This window comes from Lichenostomus cassidix, chromosome 14 (genome assembly GCF_008360975.1).
Source record: "Lichenostomus cassidix isolate B80296 chromosome 14, HeHo_3.0, whole genome shotgun sequence".
In the NCBI taxonomy this organism is placed as follows: domain Eukaryota; kingdom Metazoa; phylum Chordata; class Aves; order Passeriformes; family Meliphagidae; genus Lichenostomus; species Lichenostomus cassidix.
In genome coordinates this window covers 5,511,328-5,533,640 of record NC_139495.1, presented here as the reverse complement: position 1 = coordinate 5,533,640, position 22,313 = coordinate 5,511,328, and the positions used below count along the sequence as shown (strand labels likewise).

The 22,313-nt window shown below is 46.5% G+C and overlaps 2 protein-coding genes across 3 annotated transcripts in view; one reads left to right on the top strand and one right to left on the bottom strand.

Annotated features, from left to right (window-relative positions):
* The first annotated feature begins 8 nt into the window (after nucleotides 1-8).
* Nucleotides 9-12,044, top strand: GET4 (guided entry of tail-anchored proteins factor 4). 2 transcript variants are annotated; one of them, XM_085074624.1, is made up of 9 exons: nucleotides 9-235; nucleotides 4,472-4,550; nucleotides 4,969-5,050; nucleotides 5,360-5,509; nucleotides 7,113-7,251; nucleotides 9,107-9,247; nucleotides 9,332-9,407; nucleotides 9,588-9,660; nucleotides 10,689-12,044. In XM_085074624.1, exons 1-9 carry the CDS (start codon nucleotides 78-80, stop codon nucleotides 10,775-10,777), a joined length of 987 nt encoding a protein of 328 aa, XP_084930750.1. In that variant the 5' UTR covers nucleotides 9-77; the 3' UTR covers nucleotides 10,778-12,044. The 2 variants fall into 2 exon arrangements, with proteins under 2 accessions (XP_084930750.1, XP_084930751.1); XM_085074625.1 differs by lacking the exon at nucleotides 9-235 and adding an exon at nucleotides 911-975.
* A 1,412-nt stretch (nucleotides 12,045-13,456) lies between these two features.
* The window catches only part of ADAP1 (ArfGAP with dual PH domains 1), a 48,290-nt gene continuing 39,433 nt past the window's right edge, over nucleotides 13,457-22,313 (bottom strand). The window contains exons 5-11 of the mRNA XM_085074623.1: nucleotides 21,934-22,046; nucleotides 20,017-20,163; nucleotides 17,099-17,182; nucleotides 16,157-16,219; nucleotides 15,718-15,789; nucleotides 15,116-15,344; nucleotides 13,457-14,745 (exon numbers count right to left, since the gene is read on the bottom strand). Of these exons, the coding sequence (XP_084930749.1) occupies nucleotides 14,717-14,745; nucleotides 15,116-15,344; nucleotides 15,718-15,789; nucleotides 16,157-16,219; nucleotides 17,099-17,182; nucleotides 20,017-20,163; nucleotides 21,934-22,046 (737 nt within the window). The 3' untranslated portion in view covers nucleotides 13,457-14,716. The remainder of the gene's footprint in view (nucleotides 14,746-15,115; nucleotides 15,345-15,717; nucleotides 15,790-16,156; nucleotides 16,220-17,098; nucleotides 17,183-20,016; nucleotides 20,164-21,933; nucleotides 22,047-22,313) is intronic.

The following is a 22,313-nucleotide window of genomic DNA, read 5'->3' as shown; positions in this document are numbered from 1 at the left end:
CGGAAGCCGGGCAGCGGGGCGCCGGGGCTGCGTGCGCATGCGCCCGGCCCCCGCCTCCCTCCCCGTCCTCCGCGCTGATGGCGGCGGCGATCATGGCGGCGGAGCAGGAAGCCGCGAAAGGCGGCGGCGGCAGGAACCGCGGCGGCGTGCAGCGCGTGGAGGGCAAGCTGCGCGCCAGCGTCGAGAAGGGTGACTACTACGAGGCGCACCAGATGTACCGGACGCTCTTCTTCAGGTAGGGCCGCGCCGGGCCCGCCGCGCCGCCCCTCCCCCGCCCGGCCTTCCAGAGCCTTCCCACGCACTCGCTCCTCTGCCGCCCGCCGCGCCCACGGCCGCTCCCCATTGGCTGCCGGCCCTGTCCATCTCCACGCCCCGCTCGCTGATTGGCCCGCGGGGGGGCGGGGTGGGGCGGGCGCGCGGCGGCGGCCCAGGCGGGGATCGGGCCGGGCCGGGGAGCGGCGGCTGCAGGGTCAGCCCTTCCCCTCCCTTCCCCTCCCTTCCCCTCCCTTGCCTTCCCTGCCCGGCCCGGCCCGGCGCGTCACCTCCCTCAGCCCCGCCGGCTCCGTCAGGGGGAGAGCGGCGCGGGGAGCCGCTACGCGCCGGGCTTTGGAGGCCAACCCGGTCCCGGCCCGCTCCCTGCCCGCCGGGCCGGGCCCCGTGCGGTGACACGCGGGGGTGTTGCGTCACGCTGCCCAGAGGTCACGGGCTGAGCGGAATGTCGCCCCGCCGTCCCCCAACACCTCTCGCTGGCCCCGCGTTCCGGGCAGGCCGAGTGAGCCCCCGCCCGGCGGGATGGCTCGGGGTGTCCCCTGGCGTGTGCCCCGTGCCCACCCTGGAGCTGAGCCCTGCACAGCCCTGCGCTGGCAGCTCCTGGCAATGTCAGGAGAACGCGCGGTGACAGCTTCAGGGTGTGGAGGTTGGTTGTTTGCACGGCACGGGCAGCCTGGTGTCGCGGTCAGAAAGGGACAGCTCAGGGTGACCAGAATGGCCTGCACGGAGGAGCTTTTTGGATTAAATTCCATTGGTGTAGTATTTGTGTACGTGACAGTGACTAAGTAGAGCAGGCTTGGGCATTTGTTCAGAAATGTTACTTAGAAAATTGTTTTTATTGCAAGGCCTTTTTAGGCTTCATTTTTCACACCCACTGCAAGTTGCAGGAGTCACCCTTTCTCTCATCAGAATTTAAAATGTAGCCCCTTGCTTGCAGGTGTGCAGAATAAGGTGATTGTTTTAGGGGCTTCCTTAGTTGGTCCCTGCTTTGTTTACTTGTGGTTCTGCTGGGAGAGGATGGCATGGAAAATTGCCTTCAAATAATCAATTAGGTTGGAAAAGAGCTCTGAGGTCATCAGGTCCAACCTTTGGCTTTTCGCCACCTGTCAACTGCTCAGTGGCACTAAGTGCCACATCTGGTTGTTCCTTGAACCCTTCTAGGGAATGTGACTCCACCACCTCCCTGGGCAGCTGGGCCCAGTTCCAGTCCTTTCTGTGAAGAAATTTCTCCCAATGTCAAATCTGAATTTCCCCTTAAACCATTTCCTCTCGTTCTGTCACTGATTACCTGGGAAAAGAGCACCTGGCTCCAAGCTCCTTTCAGATGTTGTAGAGGAAAAGGTTCCCCCTGAGGCTCCTTTTGTCCAAGCTGAGCCCCTCCAGCTCCCTCAGCTGCTCCTCGTCAGACTCCTGAGCCCTTCATCAGCTCCACTGCCCATCTCTGGACATGTTCCATCCTTTCAGTGTCTTTCTTGGAGAGGTCCAAAACTGGACACACTGTCCCTGCCCTGTGTCTTGTGTCTCCTGTCCTCCAACCTCGTCTGAGTTAGGATGAGAACAGGCCTGTGAGTAAGCACAGAAAAATAGCAGTCATGGAAGAAAGTGGGGAAGAAAGTCCTTGGTGTATAATCCTACTTGTGCTCCCAGTGTGCATCAGACAGCCTGCCCTGCCCTGCCCTGCCCTGTACCAGCACCATCACACTAAATCAGTTTGTTCTTCTATAACCCCTCTGATGGGATCAGCAAGGCAGCATCCAGGCCTTAAGACTTAAATTGTATTTGAGAATAAATCTAAATTTAAGACAAAGCCTGGCCTATTTTATAGTAGGGATTATGTGATGTGGTGTCTGCAGTGGTGTGAGAAGTCTTGGCTCAGGAGGTCACTTCTCCTCCAGTCTTCTGGATGTATTAACTCACATACTCAAGCCTCCCTGAATTAATTTGGAATGAAAAGTCCTGCCTTTTCCATTTTAAATGCAAGTGAAAGGATGTGTTCAGTTAAAGGAAAAGGTGACATTTGTATGTCTGGATAGTCTTGTCAATCCTCTGTAAAACGTGATAAAAATCAGCATGTTTTCAGAGACACATTAACATGGATTGGCATGATCTCAGCTCTGGAACTGTCATTGGGAGAGCTAGTGCTTACTCCTTTTAAAAACACACAGGCCTGTAAAACATTGTCTTATCTGTCAGAGGTTAAACTTGAAATACTGACTCAGTTTCATGCACTGAGATGTATTTTAGGGTGGAGGAGGGGAAGAAGTGGAGGAGGAAAGATTACCATAAGCCTGCCTCCTGCAGACTTATTATCCCTCCGTGATCCGTAGAGCAGGTGGAAAACTTCTGTTCCTGACTAACCCTGAGCTCCCCAAACACACCTGAGCTGTAAAAGTGTTTGTTGCTCCACTGGCTGGCTGGGCTGAACTCTTCTTACATCCATTTCTATTTCCCTGATGCTTGTAGGTAATTTTCCTGATATGAATAATATGTTTCAGGATTTCTCTTGTTCTAAATGCCACTTAGAGAAATGTCATCAATATTTATTTTTATTAAACAACTTTTCTAACAAAAGTTCCTTGAAAAACTAAGTCTTTAAAACGTATTTTATATTGTAAAATTGTTTTCTGCATCTTTTAGTATCTTCTATAATAATTCCCAGATTAGGAGCTTCTGTATATCATTGTGAATCTACTGGAAGTAGATTCACGCTGAGTCCAACTCCTTGAAGCAAACCTGGATGTGAGCCCAACCATAAAAATGTTGGAGCTGCAGATTCATTTGACTCACATGCAGAACATTTACCATGGTGATTGCAGAGCTGAGTTGTTGAGGATTATTTCAAAACACCACCATCGTGCCTTCCATTATTTCGGTTCTGTTTTGGATGGAAGACCTTGGGGTGTCTCACAGTTGGTGAGCAGGATGGGAGGAGTGTCTCCTCCCTTGTTTGTTGTCTGTGTGATGTCACCAGAAGGGCCTGTCCCCGGAGCTGTCACATGTGACAGGAATCTGGGGCACAGCACGAGAGTTTTGGGATGCACTGCTCCCTCTGGTTGTCCCTCTGGTTGGTGTGACCCCCCATGGCCACACTGTCCTGCTGTGCCACCACCCCCTGAATGCTTCACCCTCAGAACCACCTCTGTTATCCCATGGGGACTTCTGGGCTTTGGAAGAGCTCGGGGCACCTGGGGACTTCAGGAGCAGAGGGACCTTCATCCCCTGCTCAAGGGTTCCCCCAGGACCCTGCCCTGAGCCCCAGGAACAGAAAGGGGTGACACAGGCACAGCCCAGCCAGGTGTGTCACAGAGGACAAACCAAACACTGCAAGTGCTAAGACAGAGGGGTAGAGCTGACCCTTATCTCTGCTGGTATGAGCAAATCAGCCACTGAGAACACAGACTTTCTGAGTAGCAGTTTAGAGAAATGGAATTTGGAAACTCTGCCACACCTAAACTGTGAGAGAACTTCACATTTTATGGGAAATGCAGTGTTTATAATCTAGAGCTGTGACTGGGAGAGCTGTGGTTACTGACAGTGATGATGTGCAGAAGGCTGCAATCACAGCTCTGTGGTAAGAGGTTCTGAGGTAACCACTGGGAACAAATTCTTTTATCCCTTATTTCTTTGTTAACTCTTAAGTGAGGAAGGCAGAAGGTGTGTTTTGAAGCATTATATTTTGTTTCTTTTAAAGTGTTGCATGGTGAGTCTTGCTGGCTGTGCTTGTCTTACTCTCAAACCTGTGAGAGATGAGCTCCTTTGGCTCAGCACAGGACTAGGACAGGCTGATGTCCCCTGGCAGAGTTGGAGTGGTCAGAGAGACTTAGATCAGGGAGCTCCCCAGGAGTTATTCCAAAAATGGTTTCACTGGAATGACTTTGGTAGAGGCTTAGTGCATTGGCTTATTTAGCTCAGATGAAGTCCAGAGTTCATTCCCTTTCCTTTTTTCCAGCCCCAATCAGATTTGTAGCTCTCTGTTTTCATTCTTATATTCTTCATTTTATTCCATCAGGTCAGGAGCAAAAAATAAATTGCAACTTGCAGTTCAAGCTACATCATTATTGAAACTAACCTGATTTAAAAAGAAATCCCTTGTTATCAGTATTTAAATTTTAGCAATCTTTTAATCCTTTAATATAGGTAACTTTAAGCATACACAACTAACTTAGTGGTAATTTTTATAATGGCTTTGCTATTGTTTCAGGTATATGTCACAAGGAAAACATGCAGAAGCAAGAGAACTAATGTATTCAGGGGCTTTACTGTTCTTCAGTCACAACCAGGTAAGTCACTGATTTTGTGTGTGTAGTTTGGGGTGGGGGCAGAGGGTTGTTACTCCCAAGATGTGGAGACATGAATAGTGAGTTCTCAGTGGTAAATGTTTGGGGTAATTGCATTGTAATCTTTTGTTTTATCTCTTTGTTGAGCCTTTCTCCACAAAGAAGGATTATGCCAAGCTGGAACATGCAGCAGGAGTGTTTGTGAGCATCCAGACAATGCCTGTGTTCTGCTTTCCTGGAGGCTTCTCTTTGATGCCATCAAACTACTATAATTTTTTTATCAGGAAGGCTGAGACTTGATACTGTGCCCTAGCTGTAGATGTTGATAAAAGCATTAAATCTGCTGCTGCCAGCATTCTGGTTGATGCTTCTTTTTATGCTCTGACACATTCATCACTGCCAGTATCTGTCTGTTTTATAGCAAAACAGTGCTGCTGATCTGTCCATGCTGGTTTTGGAGTCTTTGGAGAAATCGGATGCAAAAGTAGCAGAAGACCTTTTAGGTGAGGTGACCTTTGCTCTTGGTTTGATGGCATTTAGTTGTGTTTTCCCTTCACAGTGACTGTTGTTAATAGTCTTGAAAGCTGCAATCCTTTTTGGATGTATTCCCAACATGGCTAAGGGTTGCCTTCCCCATATAAATGGGCTGGGGGAAACTTTGTTAGAGAGTAATGGGTTCCTGATGACTTTGTGGGTGTGCTTGGAACTAACTCTGCTGCCTGTCTGAAAGATGGATCTTATAGATGCATTAGAAGCAGCAGGTTATCTTATTTTTCTTAATGCTAAATATTTTTGTACCTTATTGCTTCTAGAAAACTTGGCTAAATTGTTTAGTTTAATGGATCCAAATTCTCCCGAAAGAGTGGCTTTTGTATCCAGAGCACTAAAATGGTCCAGTGGGGGATCAGGAAAACTTGGACATCCAAAACTACACCAGTTACTAGCTATTACCCTGTGGAAAGGTAAGAAAAATCAACTGGCTTTTCTGTGTTTCCCTTTGAAAATGTTGAAAGCAAGATGTTATGAGAGATCTGCTTTGGGAATAATCTAAGGAAGCTGAGATGGAAATGATTAATTGAATTCTGCTGTTATCTGACTTTTGCATTAATGTCTTATTAATATTACTAACAGGAAAAAAAAAAAGAGTCTGTAGCTCTATATTAGTGCAAAGTCCAAAACACAACTGCTGTAAGGCTCTTTGTAAAAGGCAGGTTGATCCTTCAGACATTGAGGTAGTTTGATTGTGTCATTAGGAGGAAAATTGCTGGGGAGCAGAGATTTCCATTGGCAAGTGTTTTTGTTTTTAAATCCTGGATAAACATGACAAAGATTGAAATACATCACCTGGCATCCAAAACAGTCTTTGGACTGTAATTAAGTACTTTATGAGAAGTTGGCCAGCAGGGTTATTCTGGAATGAATGCTGTTGCCTTTGATTTATGAGCCATTTTATCACTGGTGATGGGATGTAAGAGAAACACAAAATGCTCTAAATAATTATTTTAATTGTGGATGATAGCCAGTATTTACAGTCTTATGTTCAAAACATAGCAAAGGTGATTGAGAACAGTTGAATACATGCCATTTCTTCTGTGGTTTCTCGTGGATAACTGTGCAAGATGATTGTTTATTTTACATTTTTCAGTAGCTGCCAAGTGTTGACAGTGGTTTCATATAACAAGCCTGACCCAATAATGGTCAATGCTGCAGCCTCTCTGTGTGCCATAGGCAATTCCCTAGCTGCTCTCCTGGGATTTATGTTAGCCTGATGGCTGCTGCCAGCCAGAAAGGGAGGATTTTTCTCACAGCATTCAAGTTAGAGGCTGCTACAATTAGGATAAGAAACAGTTGCATTCTGAAAGTAAAAGTCCCCATTTTGTAGCTGCCTGCTCGCTGTTCTCTTGAAGGGCAAAATGCCTACATTTTCTTAGTCTGTAGCTTTTTGAGTTCCATCACAAAAGGCTCACATTTTTAAAACAAAGCTTTCAAATTCAAAAAGATTAGCAGCTATCCAGTTTTGTCATTGCAGTGATTTTGCACGATCTTTTGCTTCATGTTCTAACAAATCATTGCCATTTCTTACACAATTTTTCCTGTATAATTGCTGTTCTGTTCAACATATGGAAATGATTTTAATTTTGCTAGCAAGAGTGGGCTAAGCTAAAATAGGAAATGAAAGGATGCTGAAGGTGCTGCTGTTTGACTTCTTGGTGCACATGGTCTAATATGGAATTCCTTGATTCCTCTCCTAAACACTGATCATAACACATGAAATGTCAGCATTCAGTTGGATAAAATAATATGACCAAAGTTCAAACCTGCATTAGCTGTAATTGAGTAAACTGTATTTAATAGCAGTTGTTCAATATATTTAGGATAAAATTCATTGTTATCTCCCTTTATAAATTGTAGCTTACAGACTATTTACTAGCTTTCTTGTTTATACACCAGCCTGTAACTCTTGTTCTTTTACCACCTAATAAACTACAAACCGAATAAATTTGGTTTTACATTCAGGTATGCTGAACTGATTTCTTAAAAGCCTTTTTCTCTTTCTTTTTCCAGAGCAAAACTATAGTGAATCTCGGTATCACTTCTTGCACTCCACAGATGGTGAGGGCTGTGCAAATATGCTGGTGGAATACTCCTCGTCCCGCGGATACCGCAGTGAGGTGGACATGTTTGTAGCTCAGGCAGTACTACAGTAGGTGTTAAACTTCTTTTCAGGCATTTTGCTGAGATGACATTCTGTGTGGGACCAATCTAATTTCACCACACAGTTAAATTTGCAAAAGAAACTGTGAAACTGGCCAGAACAACAACAACAGGAGAAAACTGTCTGAAAACTGATGTGTTAAATTCGTCAGACTGGGGAGGGAAAAAAAACCAAAATCTATTAAGGTCAAAACCTGAAACTATGTTAATTGCCTGAAGAATGAATGTAATCTGTTTAACCCTGAAAGCACAATTCTTAGCTTTGTTAACACCACTTTATGTCTTGTTAGGGCTTATATGTTCTTACAAAGACTGGAGCCAAGCAGGCCCTATATTTATCTTTAGCACAGTACTTGCTCTCACTCAGGTCCTAACAGACAACTTTTCATGGTCAGCCTGGTCCATGAGCAGCAGCTTGATGGCTCTTGCCTTGACAGAGTTGCTGCTGGCTCTCATTTTAGGCATTTATTTTGTAGGAGGTGGGAATGCAAGCTATTATGTGCTTTTGCAGAGCTCATGTAAAATAAAGGTTGACAAAGCCAATTTTACTGTGTTTAATCAGCTGATGGCTTTCTTCAGTCAGGGAAAGGAGCTCATGGAGGAGTCTGAGGAGGAGGTGGAGACAGGACTGTGTGGCAGGGAGTCAGGGAGAGAGTAGGTGTTGGGGGAGAGGGAGGAGGTGAGAGCAAGTTTGTCTTTCTTTTGGCAGCAGTGAGCTGTCATGTCAGATTTGTCCTGCTTTCCATAGCTGGTTGCTATAGATTGCTGTGATTTTGAGCAGCAGCAAATCCTTTATGGAAATCCAGTATGTGCAGGACTCCTAAATAATTCTAGGGTGCTTTGTTCTGGAGGGGGAGAAGTTCTGTGGAGAAGTTAAAAGTAAGAGATTATTTCTTCAGTGTTTATACAGCACTTCTAGTGCATCCTTTTCTGGCCTATATGTCAAATACGGTGCTAAATCCCCTTACATAGCAGTTTAAACTCTAATGAAAATAATTGCAGTTCCTTGCTAGCAGTGAGGCAAAAGAGCCCCAAGCCCTTGTGCATGTGAGGGTGCAGAATTAGAGGCCAGGCTGCCATCAAAAATGAGATGGCTTGTGGCAGCCTTCCTAGTGCTTGCTGACAGCATTTGTCCCAGATAAAGGCCTGTTAGGCCAATGGACTTGCAGAGATTGCCAGTTAAATTAACTGGACCTGAACAAGGATTTGATCTGTTTGGGAGATCGATCTGTTGGGGACAAATGGCTTGGGAGCTCGAAGTGCTGCTTTATTATGAGACTTTTAGGCATGTGTGTCAAGCTGTTAGTGGTCCTGATGCCACATTATGTTAAGTGGAATAGAATGACAGAATCAACAAACAGTGGCAGATACATACTGAAAGGAAATGTGTTTGGGGATGAAGTGGTCCTTAATTCAGTTTTTAACTCAGCATAGTAAACCCTGGACCAGTAGATGCAATATCATGTTTAATGTGAATTACGGGGTAGCCAGCCTTTCCACATTTTGATTAAATTGATGCTCTCTTTTAGTAACCATCCTGTGCACAATCTGCTTAGATCCTGGTTAAACTCATTCTATTAATATTTAATGTCTGTTTTCCCTCCCAACCTGCCTATTTCACAGTGTGTTCTAGTAGTGATTTCCCCCTTCCTCAGCTGATGGCCAAACCACCCCCAAAGATGTACATCCCTGCCTGTTGGATTTTGCCATCAGTTCAAGCCTGAGATGGCCTCTGTGCACAAGTGATGTAGATTATTGAGCTTTTGCCTTCCCTTTTTCTTTCTGTGGGTGAAACCATTTCTCTGCCCTGTTTTTAACTTGCCCCGTTCTCTTTCCTTTTTCAGATTTCTCTGCTTAAAAAATAAGACCAGCGCATCAGTTGTTTTTACGACATACACACAGAAACATCCTTCAATAGAGAAGGGTCCACCCTTTGTGCAACCACTGCTAAACTTCATCTGGTTTCTCTTGTTGGCAGTCGATGGGTACAGTCTGATTTCTGTCATGTTGTTCTTGGTTTCCTTTTCAGTTGTGCACTGAGATTACATTTTTGGTTGTTTCCTTTCTAGAGGAAAACTAACAGTATTTACAGTATTGTGTGAACAGTATCAACCTTCACTGAAAAGAGACCCCATGTATAATGAGGTGAGTTGCTCATAAATAGGATTTAACTCACTAAATTAAGTAAATAATGGCTGATTGTGTCCAGCTTTCTGACTTGTAGATAGGTGTTGGTGATTTACCTTGTGTGGGTGATTTCTGCCCATATTATTTCCACCTGTAAATGAAATAATTGACATATTTTTTTGTCTTGTGTCCTTACAGTACCTAGATAGAATAGGACAGCTTTTCTTTGGAGTTCCGCCCAAGCAGACCTCATCCTATGGAGGATTGCTAGGTAAGCTCTCCTTGTGGGTACCTCCAGAGTTTGATCAGTAACTTGGATAAAACATCTGTGCTGGAAACAGATAATCTGTTCTTATGAATTTATAATTCTTTTCATAGCCTGTAGAAACAACCTCTGCTGTAGAATACAAGATGAATGGGTTGCATGTGAAAGTAGTTTAGAGGAGCTTGTAGACTTTTCATCTTTGAGAAAGGGAGAAGCACTAAAAAGACTCTCATGGTTGATTTTTGACATTGTGATACAACTTCCTAATGTAAAGAAGCATCTTACTGGTGTTAAAGCTTAATTTCCCCAGACTTCACTGGCTGATTTTTAAGTCAAGTCTGGAGCTTTGGTAGGGATCTGATCAGTGCTAATATAACCTGAATGTGCCCAAAGAGGAAGTTCTGAAATAATATTGCCCTTCTACAATAACTGAAATGGAATAGAGAAATTCAGCCCTCATTTCCTGGCTCTTGAATAAAATATAAATGAAGTTGAATGTTTTTCTTGAGAACTAAGCTTCTTTGTAAACTGACTTGAAGCTTAACAAACAAATGTCAATTCACTTATATCCAAAGTTTGATGAAAAACATGAACATCATGATTTTACTATTTGTAATTTGCTTTCCAGCAATTCAGGCACCTTTAAATTGATGCCTGTGAATTTCAAACAAGTTTTTTACAGCATGATGCAGACTGAGAGTTTTACTGCTGGAGGTGTGTTTTCCTTTTTTGGTTAGGTTTTTTTCCCCTCTCAGGATGTAACTGTAGCACATAAATATGAGACTTTGGGTTTTTCCAGAGTATTCTTAGCGAAGGAACAGTATCAGTGTAGAGCTAAGGGTATACAGCTTCCCAAATCAATATTCTTAATGGAAACCAGTGTGGGATTACTAATGTCTTGCTGAGAATCTTTTACTTTAAAACTCTTGGGGTTTTTTGTTACAGAAATCTACGCAGTAGCAGGATGGAAGATACAAGTTTTTGAGATGAGAATGTAAAACTAATGATTTTGACTGTCCTGTATTTTATTCTAGGAAATCTTTTAAACAGTCTGATGGGAACTGGGGAAGATGATGACACAGAAGATGGTCAGGAAGACAGCAGTCCTATCGAGCTCGACTGAATGTTGTTGTCATTGGGTGCCGTGTAAATCTGATGATTCGATGACTCCAAAGACACTTTTGGAATTTGAATCCTGCAGTTGTTTCTTGGCTCCTAAAAGGGCTCCTCTGGTCTTTTAGAAATGGTTGCTGAAATGTTTATACTGTCGGTCTATATTATTTATGTAAAAAAAAAAAAAAAGAAAGAAACCAACAAAAAGTAGCCAAACGAACCAATCGGAGCAGTTGTTAGTGGGTTTCCAATCCAGCGGCTGGGGACTGATTAAACATAGTCTGCGGTTTCTGATGCAGTATTCCCTTTTGCACAGTCATTCAATAAACCATAAACATGGGGCTTGTCCTTCACGGCCTACCCAATACCATCTCTGTTCTGACAAAGCCTCCTTGCCCTCTGCCCTCTTCCAAGGAAGATCTCGAAAGGCAGGGGGAGCAATTGAATAATTGATTGGCCAGGCTGGTGCCAAAGGTACTGCGAGACGAGCCGAGCAGCATAATTGAGATGCACATCCGAGAGACATTGATACAAGAACTTGCTTCCACTGCCATGAGTAACATGCACACCCTTCATCCTGCCTTCCCCTCTCCCCAGGGCCAGGCTCTGGCTGAGCCCACGCGTGTGTTTAGCCTGAAAAATACTTCCTGAAAAGCACAAGGTTGAATTGCTCTTGAGTAAAAGCCCATCAGTGGAACGCAGGTAATTGGCTTCCAGGTGGATCTCTCTTGCCTAGGTATAAAAATTTGGCTTGTAAAATACCTCCTGTGGTTTGTGGCTCTACTCCTTTGGAACAGATTTTGCCAGTGTAAGTTCCCAGCTGTACGTGCAGGCGGCGTTGCTGTGAGTGGAGCAGTGAGCTGTGGGCAGAGTATGTGTTTGAACTGGGCTGGATGGCAAGAAAAGGGATACTGCAGAGCTTCTGGTTCTTTATGATATATTTATTTTTCTTGGGTGATTGATTCATTTAACACTTTCTGTTAAAAAAAGAATAAATCAATAAATAATGGAGTAACTTCACCCCCAGCAGTAGGCATAGCCATTCTCCATCTCCTCTGTAATGCAGCACCGTCTGGTACAGGGAACAGGTGAAAGGGTGGGGAAACGCTTTATTTTTTCACTATGAAAATAAAAAGGCTTAGATTAATAAACAGCAATCATGCATGGGGGAGGGATTAATACAAATTTATTGACTGTATGAAGAAAAAAAAAAAAAGGCATTGACAGGAAGACTTTGTGTTAATTGTGAAGTCTCAAATAAACACTTTATACCAGGATGTGCGATACTGCTGCTTTCTAAAAGTTTCCCAAGCAGAGCTTTACTTTCCTTGCTGTTTTTTTCACTCTGCATTTTATTGTGGGTCATCCAGCCCTCAGTGCTGCAGCTTCACTTCTGTGCAGTAAAGGCATAATTCTAGTGGGATATTGGAATTTCTGGAGCAGATGGGGATTGCTTTGCTTTGCAGCAGGTTGAGGGAAGAGCTCCCTATCTGGGATGGTGCTGTAGATATTAAATGAATTATCTGAGACCTTGGCAGAGGTTTAGAACCACATCATTTCATTGCTTTTGGCTGCCAGGAATGTGCCTCTTAGGCAGTGTAAGGTGTCCACAGTGTCCAGCACATGTCCCCTCCTGTGTCCTGTATATGTGACCCAGTGTGAGGTTATGTTTGTCTCAGCTCTGTCTGCAGCCTCCAGCAGCCCTAGTGTGAGCCCTGCATGCATCCTGACCCCAAAACACCAGCCCTGCCAGGCTGAATTGAATTATATTCAATAATTACAACAGGATATACAGAACAGATGTGTGTGTGTGTATAAAATATATACCCAGGAATTTAAAATACATGTATATACACACACATGTAAACAGTCTTTTGTATAGATAATAATTATGTACTTGTATGGCATATAATTTATAATGTTCTTAATTATACATGCACACAAAACAATTTTTACAGCTACCTATAAACACAAACAAGGAGCCCTGTCTGCCCTCTCCCTGCTGCCATGCCTGGGTTGGTAAGTAAGTGTGAGTGACAATGTGTGTGTAACATATAAATACTTAAATATAAGTTAAATATATAATTATAGTTATGCATACACATGTGCATGTGGCTATATGTATGTTTATGTGCAATATATTCACCTTAAATTTATGTTTATATATATATAAAGCATGCATATGTGTATATAATATATGATCACATATTTTATAAAACTGAAAGTATAAAAATGCCTCTACACATATACAGGTGTATGAAATACATTTAGCTTATATATTTGTAAATTGAGTATGTCTGAGTGCTACATTTATACACGAATGTGTGCATATGAACACCTCATACATACACACACATATTTTATATATTGTACTCTATCCACTATGCAGTTTATAGTTGTCTGTAATAATCAACAACCCTTTCATAAATATTTCTATATTCCTAAGATCCATCTATCCTTTATGTATGTGTGTGCATTACACAATAGACACTCAATAAAGAAGCATTATAGAGAAAATATATAGAACATACACTATATAATACACACATATACACAAATAATAGATCAAATAATACCCATTGTGTGCCAGGGTGGGGCAGATGCTTTTGTCCCACAGCCCCAGGGCTCTGTCAGGCTGCTTTTTAACCCCACCTCCCTCCCCTGCCCCAGCACCACACAGCCACGGCTCTGACATAATAATAATTTATTGGTTCGAATGACATTTAGTACCACAGTTGTCTTACCAGTGACAGAACAAATGCACACAGCCGATGAGATGCTCTCAGATACACAACCAACCTAAGAAATGCGTCGGACAGGTCCGTGGCTGGGGCTGGGCCTTCAGGGGACGCCGGAAATCTCATTTTTGGGTAAAAATCCAGCACCTGGTGTGCAGCTCCCAGCCCGCCCGCCCTGACTGCAGGAATTACAGTGCTCAACACCGCGCTGAAACGTCACTTCAAGCAGCTTTTTTTTTTTTTAGCTTTTTTTTTTTTTTTTTGGCAGGAAAAGAAAAATCAACCAAAAAAAAATTGAATTACTGGGGGGAAAAGTGCAACCATCAAGTCTGAAGAAGGGATGTGCCTGCTGGGAGTGAGCTGGGACAGACTTTGATGGTGCCTGTCCACAAAACTGCACATAAAGCTCAACCCCCAGCTCCATGCTGGGCTCCCCAAATGGGGCAAAGCCCCCCAGACCATGGAACAGGATGACCCAGGGAGCCGAGCACAGGCCTGGCCCCCAAAGCTCTGCTTCCCCAGCATCACCTCGTGGCTTGGTGCCTCCCTTGCAGCCCCCTCCTCCCTGCCCTTCGTTCAGCACTAACGAGGCTGATGATGCCCATTTCCTCTATTTCTAAATCCTATTTGATCCTACCCAGGTACAGCATCACCACCACTCCCCAGGGGGATAATGTACTTATCATTTACCCGGGTGCCATGGCAGGCTCAGCCGTTTTGCACAGCACCATTTCGTGTGTTTCCAGGCTGTTTCCCATCCCGCAGGGATGTCACCCCTTGGGGACCTGCAGCCCCCCTGGAAAGGGCTGGCAGCCAGCTGGAAGTGCGGGGATGCTCAGCTCCAGCACCCAGGGATCTGTGTGTGGGGGGAAAAGTCCCACCTGCCCTGGGATGTGCCACCAACAGTCTCTGCCATCCTGGTGAAGCCGGGTGGGACGCCCCTTGCAGCGGGTGTGGGGTGATGGGGTGGCAGGGCCACCTGTCCCATCCCACAGAGCAGCCCCAGAGCTGAATTTCAAGTTGGATCAGGATCTTCTCCGACGTTCCACTGCCGCCCTTCCGACATGATCAAGTGAATGATGAGGGGAAAGGGAAGTATTATTATTGTTATTATTATTACTGTTATTATTAATTATTTTTAACATTTCAAATAAAACCACGTTGTGTTGTAAACAGAAGCTCGCTCCTCAGCTCTGCCCAGCCAGTCCCAGCTAAGGTTTATGTTTGAAATGGGCTTCCACTGGAAGGAAAAAACAGAGAAAATTAAGTTGAAGCAGGACAAGCACAGGCAGGTGGTGACAGCCTGGCACAAGCCCACCCTGACAGTGATCCTTGCTGAGGCTCTGTGGCTCCAATTACCCTTAAAACCACATGATTGATCCCTACAGCAGCATGGACATCACACCAGAGGCAGTGAAGAGGGAAGGACACCAAAAACCACCATCCTCCTCCTCCCAGGAGGAGCCTCCCTCTGCTCAAACACCCTCTGCATCCCCCAGGGCAGTGAAAGCCGCCTTGCTCACAGTGGAGTGACATCCTGCATCCCCAATCCCCCTCCAGCCACCCCACCCTCCAACCCCCAGGACATCCAGCCCTCCCAGATCACACACCTGCGTATTCCTGAGGCAGCATGGGCCGGCTGATAACTTTCTGAAAGGTTGTGATCCACTCCAGCTGGTCATCCTCTGTCTCGCAGGCGAAGAGGAATTTCCGGTCCGGGGTGACAATGGTTATCCCGTGCTGCCAGTGGTTTCCCTGTGTGGATGGTGGGAGCCCTTCCAGCACCTTGTAGCTGTTCTCCTTGCTCCCAATAAAAACTTCCCCTCTAGCAAAGGCATCCTAGGAGACAGCAGAGCAGTCAGGCAGGAGTGTGAAGGGAGCTCTGCATCCCGGGCAGCCAGGATGGCTCACCCTGCAGCCCAGCAGCCAAACCCCCACAGCCCTGCTCCTCCCCACAATACAGAATCAACACCAGGGAGCCAAAATCCAGAGGCAGAGCATCCTGTGGACAGAGCTTCTAAAGAGTTTTTGGTATTTATGCACACTGGACACGAGGCAGAGCCACCAAGCAGTGACAGCATTGTGCCCTCTTGGTGCTCCCACCAGCCTGAACTTCACCGCAGATTATTATTGTAATTATTACTGCTATTACTCTTGTTATTGCAGTATTGCAGATAATTCCCCACAGGCAGCCCAGGCACCTTCATCTTACCAGGGGATCTTTGAAATACATGAGCCGTCGGTCATCCATGGTGAACCATCGCTTCTTGAATCCCTCTGTTTGCTGAGGAGTCGAGAAAGGCTGGAATTAGACACTGGAACAGCACAGCTCCTCTCCTGCCAGGCATGACCCAAAGCACCTGGAGGAGCCTGAAGGGCTGGGGGAGCTGGGAACAGATGGCTTCAGGCCCATCATGAGCCACCACAGCCAGGTCTGGGCCAGCTGTGCCAGGAAAGGGATTGGGTTTGTGATGTGGTTTGGGATTTTTTTAATGTTTGCTCCCAGGTGAGAAAAGTGCATCAAACACATTCCCAGAGTTATGGCTTTGCCTCTCAGGCAAGGGTTGGTTTGTCCCACCACAAAACCCTTCCCAGGGCCCTACAGAGCAAGAGTCATGTTTGGAGGGACTGAAAAATGCTTCATATCCTACCTTTGGCCCCGTTTTCTCCATGTATCCTTCCTTCAGGTAGTTTCTAGAAAGCTTTGGCACCAGCTGGAGCAACCAAGGGGACAGAAAGGAGAACAGTGTCAGATGGAGGGGACTGGTGGGCACTGGAAGGAAAACCCACACCCAGCTGACCCCCAGCCCAGCCCACAGCTCTGCCTGAGAGCTCCAATCCTGCTCCTCCACAGCACTCAGAAGAGGAGGGTACATCCATGAAACACCTTGGAGCAGCTCTCCAGCACAGCCAGCAGCCTGCAGGAGAATCTCCCAGGCTCCTTGGGGTGCAGGGGCAGCCAGGGACAGAGCCACTCTGCAGAACCACGACTGGAGCCCTCTCAGATAATTGGCAGAAGGCAGGAAATGCAATTAGATTTTAAAACCTACAGTCAGGGAGGTAGCAGGGAGTAATCACCAACCAGCAGCACAGTGATGTTCCACAGCAAGTGCAGCACACAGCCCTGGTTGGCAGCACATCAGTGCAGCCTCTGGAATTGCATTAGCCAAGGGTAACACAATTAGCAGCTCCAGCGCCCGGAAAACACAGGCATTTATTAGCCAGGCTGCACTGAGCTGCAGAGAACTCAGGCATGGCACTGACATCCTTCTGCCCTCCTCTTTCCTGCCTTCCAGCCTTTGTTTTGGCTTTTGCTCCTGCAGAAACACCCTTTGAGACACATCTGCAGGCGTGGCAGGGCTGGAGTCACTCCCATGACTGCCAGGGGTGTGCTCAGGGTGCCAGGCTGGATTTTGGGAGCAAGTGCTGTCCATAGGCTCAGCATCCCCACAATCATTCCAGCCCAGCAATTGCAGAATGCTCCGAAGGATGGAGCACTCCCCAAGCCTTCCAGCTTGTTAACAAGATGCTAAAAATGAGCTAAAGGGAAAAAAACCCCAAAAAACCCCAACCAATGCTGCAGGAACACTCACGTCAGAGTCACTGGCTCCAGGGAATGCCACTTGTAAGTAATGGAAACGTGCTGCCCGGATGGCGTTGAACCAATCCACTATTTCCTGATAATGAGGAAGAAAAGCAGAGTGAGGAATGCAGCCTGCACACAAAATAACCTGATCCTGCTGCACTTCAGCTCTCCCAGCACTCTGGCCCCAGTGACAGGGCACAGTGCAGCAGCAATCCTAAAAAACAGAATCCAGCAAGCAGGTAAGGATGGGGAACATTCAGCTGCTGTTCCAGGCTGCTGGATGTGTGCAGAGCTCTGCAGCTTCCAGGGAGCACCGAGGGGCTTTCTGCAGAGGGAAGGATTTAAACACATCTCTGAACTGGCAAAACCAGCCCCAGATGAGCATTTGAGACATTGAGCTGACCTTATAAACACGGCTTGGCTCGTGCTGGCTGGTGCAGCCTGACCACCTATCCCTGGCCCTGCATCCCCCCAAATTCTAGCAACATACTTCAATGTTTGGCTGAAAGAGTAGCTAAATATCTCTTTATTCTTGTATCCCAGTCTATCAGTAGTGTCTGTGAGTCCTTTAGGGACAGCCACAGTGATATTGAAGTCCAAGAAGCTCTGGCACTTCTCCCTTTCCTAGGCAAAAATCTCTCTCTGTTTTTTTCCCCTGCAAAATAATTGCTTTATAATTTCTTTGGTTTTACACTCATGTATTCATTCATCTCTGGTAAGACCCAAGAGCTTGTGCTGTACACCTCTGAGGGTTTTGCTGAGAAATGCCACATTAATTTTAAGAGATCCACACAGGGAGCACTCAAACACTGCCTTGTGGTCTGAGACTGTGGGAAAAGGAAAGTCATGCTGGAAGGGAGAGGAAGAGCTGCCCTGCCTGGGATGCTGAGCACAGGGAGAGGATGCTGAGCTGTCCTGCTGTCACTGATGCATGTGAAGCTTCACACATCAGATCAGAGACAAGTTCAATGAGCCAGACTTAATCCCAAAATAAGCACTGTCAACCCTTTCAGGTGAGGTCGCTGTAGTGCAGGAAAGACCATATCAGAGGAGAAATTGGCCTTCTCTAGGATTTAAACTTTTTATGCTTTAAAAATGGACAGAGTCAGGGGGAAAGGCTCATATGGGAAATTTCTGAAATCGCAGTTTTAAAGAGTTGAATTGGGGGTATGTCAAAAGTGGTCTAATGTGGTAAATAGCCATCCTCAAAAATTTAAAACTTTTGCTTTGGTTTATTAAGCTACTTCAAGCTGAAAGGAAGAAAAAGCCCAAAACATAATAGGACATAGACAAACAACATTCTGGAAAACTCTGACCTACTTGTCTGAGGTTTTACTCACTTATCACTTCCTTTCCTACCCTAAGCTCCTAAGGGGACCCCAGACAGCTTCACAAAGAGGATCAGCAAGAGGAATTCACTCCTGAAGTTAATGGTAACCAAACCAGGCTGGAGGTAATTCACAATAAACTGTAATGTCTAAATATTCTGACAGCCACCAATTGGGTAGTTATATACATATTTATGTATTTATTTATTTACCTGTGGGTCTTCTCTGTGATCATGATGTGATGTAGGGTTTCACCCTGCAGAAAAGCAGAAGCTGAAACCCTCACTGATTTCCAGCAGTAAATTGCTTCCTGGAATATTGATAATCCCAGCTGTGGGATTATTGATAATCTCACAGCTGTGAGAAGCTGTGGCTGCCCCTGGATCCCTGGAAATGCCCAAGGCCAGGTTGGACAGGACTTGGAGAAACCTGGAAGGTTTTCCTGCCCATGGCAGGGGTGGAACAAGGTGATGCTTAAGGTCCCTTCCAACCCAAATCTTTCTGAGATTCCATGAAATGTGAGACAGGAGCCTAAATTAGGCTCCACCACTTCAGATCACAGAAAGGCAGCACCCCTGGGGTCCAGGAGGACACACTGGGCACACTGGGGGAGACCATGGGTGAGTCCCAGGGCAGCCTCAAGTCCCACAGGGCAGGAGTTTACTCCAGGGGGTTCATCTCCTTGCAGCCCTTGTGCAGCCAAGGAGACAGAGCAATTTCAGGGAAGTTGACAGAAATCCAGCTGGGTCATTGTGAGATTTCATCAGAGCACATCCTGCCCCGTGTGGGACCAGCAGGACTGCTCCTTCCATCAGCCCCCAGCAGAAACCTCAGCAGCTGAAACCCAAAGCCCAGAGCCCAGCACAGCCCTGACTGCATTCCCCACAGCCTGGCTGAGCAAACCAGCAAACCACAGACACTGACACAACACTGGGATGCAGCTTTCCCACGAAAGAGCTGCTGCTTATTCTGGTTTAAATTGCAGCCAGGGGGGACCTGAGAGCAGCTCGAGTGACACTGTGCTGTGCTGAAGAGGCACCTGGTGACAAGCACTGGGTGTGGAGGGGATGTCTGGGAGCAGATCTGCTGGAGCAGCTCCCATGGACCTACAAATGACCACCCCAGAGCCATGAGCTCCTTCACACCTCCCTTCAGAGGCACCCAAGCAAGGGGATTTGTTTCAATACAAACATGAATATTTGCATTTTATGAAGTATGAGACAGGCAGAACAACAGTTCCCTGCTTCTTCTACATTCCAGTCTGCTCTCCTTTTGCAAGTCTTTGGACTGAGTCCCCTCATCTTTCCTTGCTCCCCACCCTGTCTCCTTCTCTGGACACTGAGGAGCCTTGAAAAATCCTTTTATTGCAGCTTGGAGTAGAGAACACCAATTCCTTCCATTTGCATCTCATCAGAAGACACAGTTTGCCACTTTAGTGCTTGGAAGGACACAACAAATATTCCCAAAGCTGGTCCTGCATCCTGTATCCCCATCCCTTCCCTTCAACCCTCCAAGCTCGGTTAGACCTGGTGTGCCACAGGCTCTGAGCAGCACCAGCCCTCAGGTGGAACCCAAACCTTCCCTTTCACACCCTCACCTTGCCATCTTCGTGATAGACAAAGATGTTCCTTGTGCTATTGTCCTTCAAGTAAGTGATCTGCAGCCCGTGAGGGTTCCCGATTTTCGCCGGCTGGAAAGTCGCGTTTAGGTGTTCGATCTTCATAATCGCTTTGGGTTCTTTTGCCTGGAAAACACAGCTGAGTGAGCTAACGCCTGAGAATTGGCTTTCCAACCAGAAAGCAGTGCACTTGGTCAGAAAAAAGCCCTGATTGAGGCCATTAGCTAAAAACACCTGAATCCCAGCCCACAAAAATACTTGGTGATGAGATATCTGAGACTTTGCTCGGGTGTCAATGGGTGCTTCCTGCCAGCCTCAAAAATGCTCTGTTCTTCTGCAAAATTCAGCTGAGATGCAAAAAAAGGCAGACTGCTGACAGGCCAGGATGCTTTTTGCTCTCCAGCACCTACAGACAGTTCATTCTTTTCCCAAAAACTGGAGGATTATCCTCTTGCTGATGCCAGACCCAGGTGCTCAGCTGGGGAGCACCATGTCCATGTCCCCATCTGTCCCCTCCTCTCACATGAGCCACTGGCTGCTGACTCTGCTCCTCCCCTTGCCTCCTGAACCAGGAACTTTCTTTTCAGAGGACAAATATAATCCTCACAGCCCATTTCTGTTGGGTTAGCCCAACAGGAGCCTGGCTCAGGCCCTCCCAACTCCATGTGCACCCTGTGGCAGCACTGCAGCTCTGTTCATCTCCCTACAAAGTGTCTCTGGAAGCTGAACATCCCTCCAAGACTGCACTGAGAAGTCCAGCAACTGTGAATAAAGCATCCCAACAAATACACACCAGCCCCTTGGTAACAGCAGTTTTAGGGCAGGGCCAGGGGCCAGCAGAGAGTCATGGTGTCCCCAGCACCCTGAGCTGGCAGAGGTGGCAGAGCTGCTGTGGGAACCTGGGGACTTGCTGTGGACACATGGCCCTTTGGGTGACCACGGTGGGGAAATCCCAGCAGAGAGGACATGTCTAGACAGCACCATTCCCACCACAGCTGTGGCCAACAACGAAGCAAAGCAGCTTTGAACTATCAGAGCAGTCCAGAGTGACTGAATAGGACTGCTGGGACTTTCACTTCTCCCTCGGCAAGGACTGGCTCTCTGCTCTCCATGAGCTGCAACTGCACCACAACACACCAGGCTGAAGGGGAAGGTGGTGCTGTCAAAGCCATGGAGAAGTGAGGATGGATGTTCCTCTCCTCTGGCTCATCATGACACCACAGTTGCATCAACTGCTTGGGAAAAATGGCTGTGGCTGGGCCTGGGCTGCTCTCTGCTGTGATGGTCAGGGGAGACCCAAAGGTCACAGGAAACACCTTGGCTTTCTCAGAACATAGTGCAGAATACTGGAGTGTCCATCCATTCATCACAAATGCAATTTTCGGGGTAAGAGCTCCGTTTCTCACAGTAACGAAATGTGCTCCGGGGGAAAAGACAAATATTTCCACACTGCTTGACACCAAGACAGAAAACCAGGGAGCTTTCCCTTTGGATTGCATGCCAGGGTTCAGACCCCAGTGACCACTGTGAGGTGGTGACACCTTCATCAGAAAGTAGTCATCAATATGAAACCCATGTTGGCTGGATGATGCAGAGCTAGAGCTGAGAAGAACTGCTTTGCTGGTGGTTTGAGAATAGCCCTGTGGACTTTAAAAGGGAAAAAGAGCAGGAATGTGTGAACTGGCCAGTTCACATCTCTCCATGGCTGTGGTGGTGGAGCAAGAGCAAACCCACTGAAGGGAAGGGTGAGCTGTGCCTGGTGCTCTTGTCCTGGAGCAGCTAGGGGCTCAGTGCTGGTGGAAGCTGTATAAATCATCTGGTGCCATGGGAATTAGGTGTTCCAGGGTGCTCCCACAGCTGTGATCCCATCTGCACGCAGCAGGCCCAGGTACTCACATCGTTTTTGTTGAAGTACTTCAGAGCACCTTCCCTCTCTGATAACACGAATTTTCGGCTCAAGAATTGCCCATTGTCACGTCCTCTCTTCCACAGAAATCCTTCTCGGTACCCTGCAGCAGAAAGGAGTGACTGAGAACCAGGGATAAAATGCTGTGTTTGAAAAGAGAGTTAGGGTAAAGAAAAGAACTGACTTCAGAACAAAGCAAACCAAGTGTGTGGCTGTTTTGCTCAAGATATGAATGAAAAAGGCTTTCTCCTTCAGATCTGCTCTTCTCACTCTGCTCTCGCTCTTTTCCAACAGATTGTGCTTCAGACATTTCCACTCTGACATCCAAGGCTGTCTGCAGGGCTCCCCTGTGCATTATTGCTCAGCCCAG

Excerpts from the sequence above, each read along its gene's own strand:
- GET4 (XM_085074624.1), top strand. The coding sequence starts at position 78 with ATGGCGGCGGCGATCATGGCGGCGGAGCAGGAAGCCGCGAAAGGCGGC. Across the intron at positions 5,051-5,359 it reads AGTAGCAGAAGACCTTTTAG|AAAACTTGGCTAAATTGTTT; the intron begins GTGAGGTGACCT and ends TATTGCTTCTAG. Across the intron at positions 7,252-9,106 it reads GTAGCTCAGGCAGTACTACA|ATTTCTCTGCTTAAAAAATA; the intron begins GTAGGTGTTAAA and ends TTCCTTTTTCAG.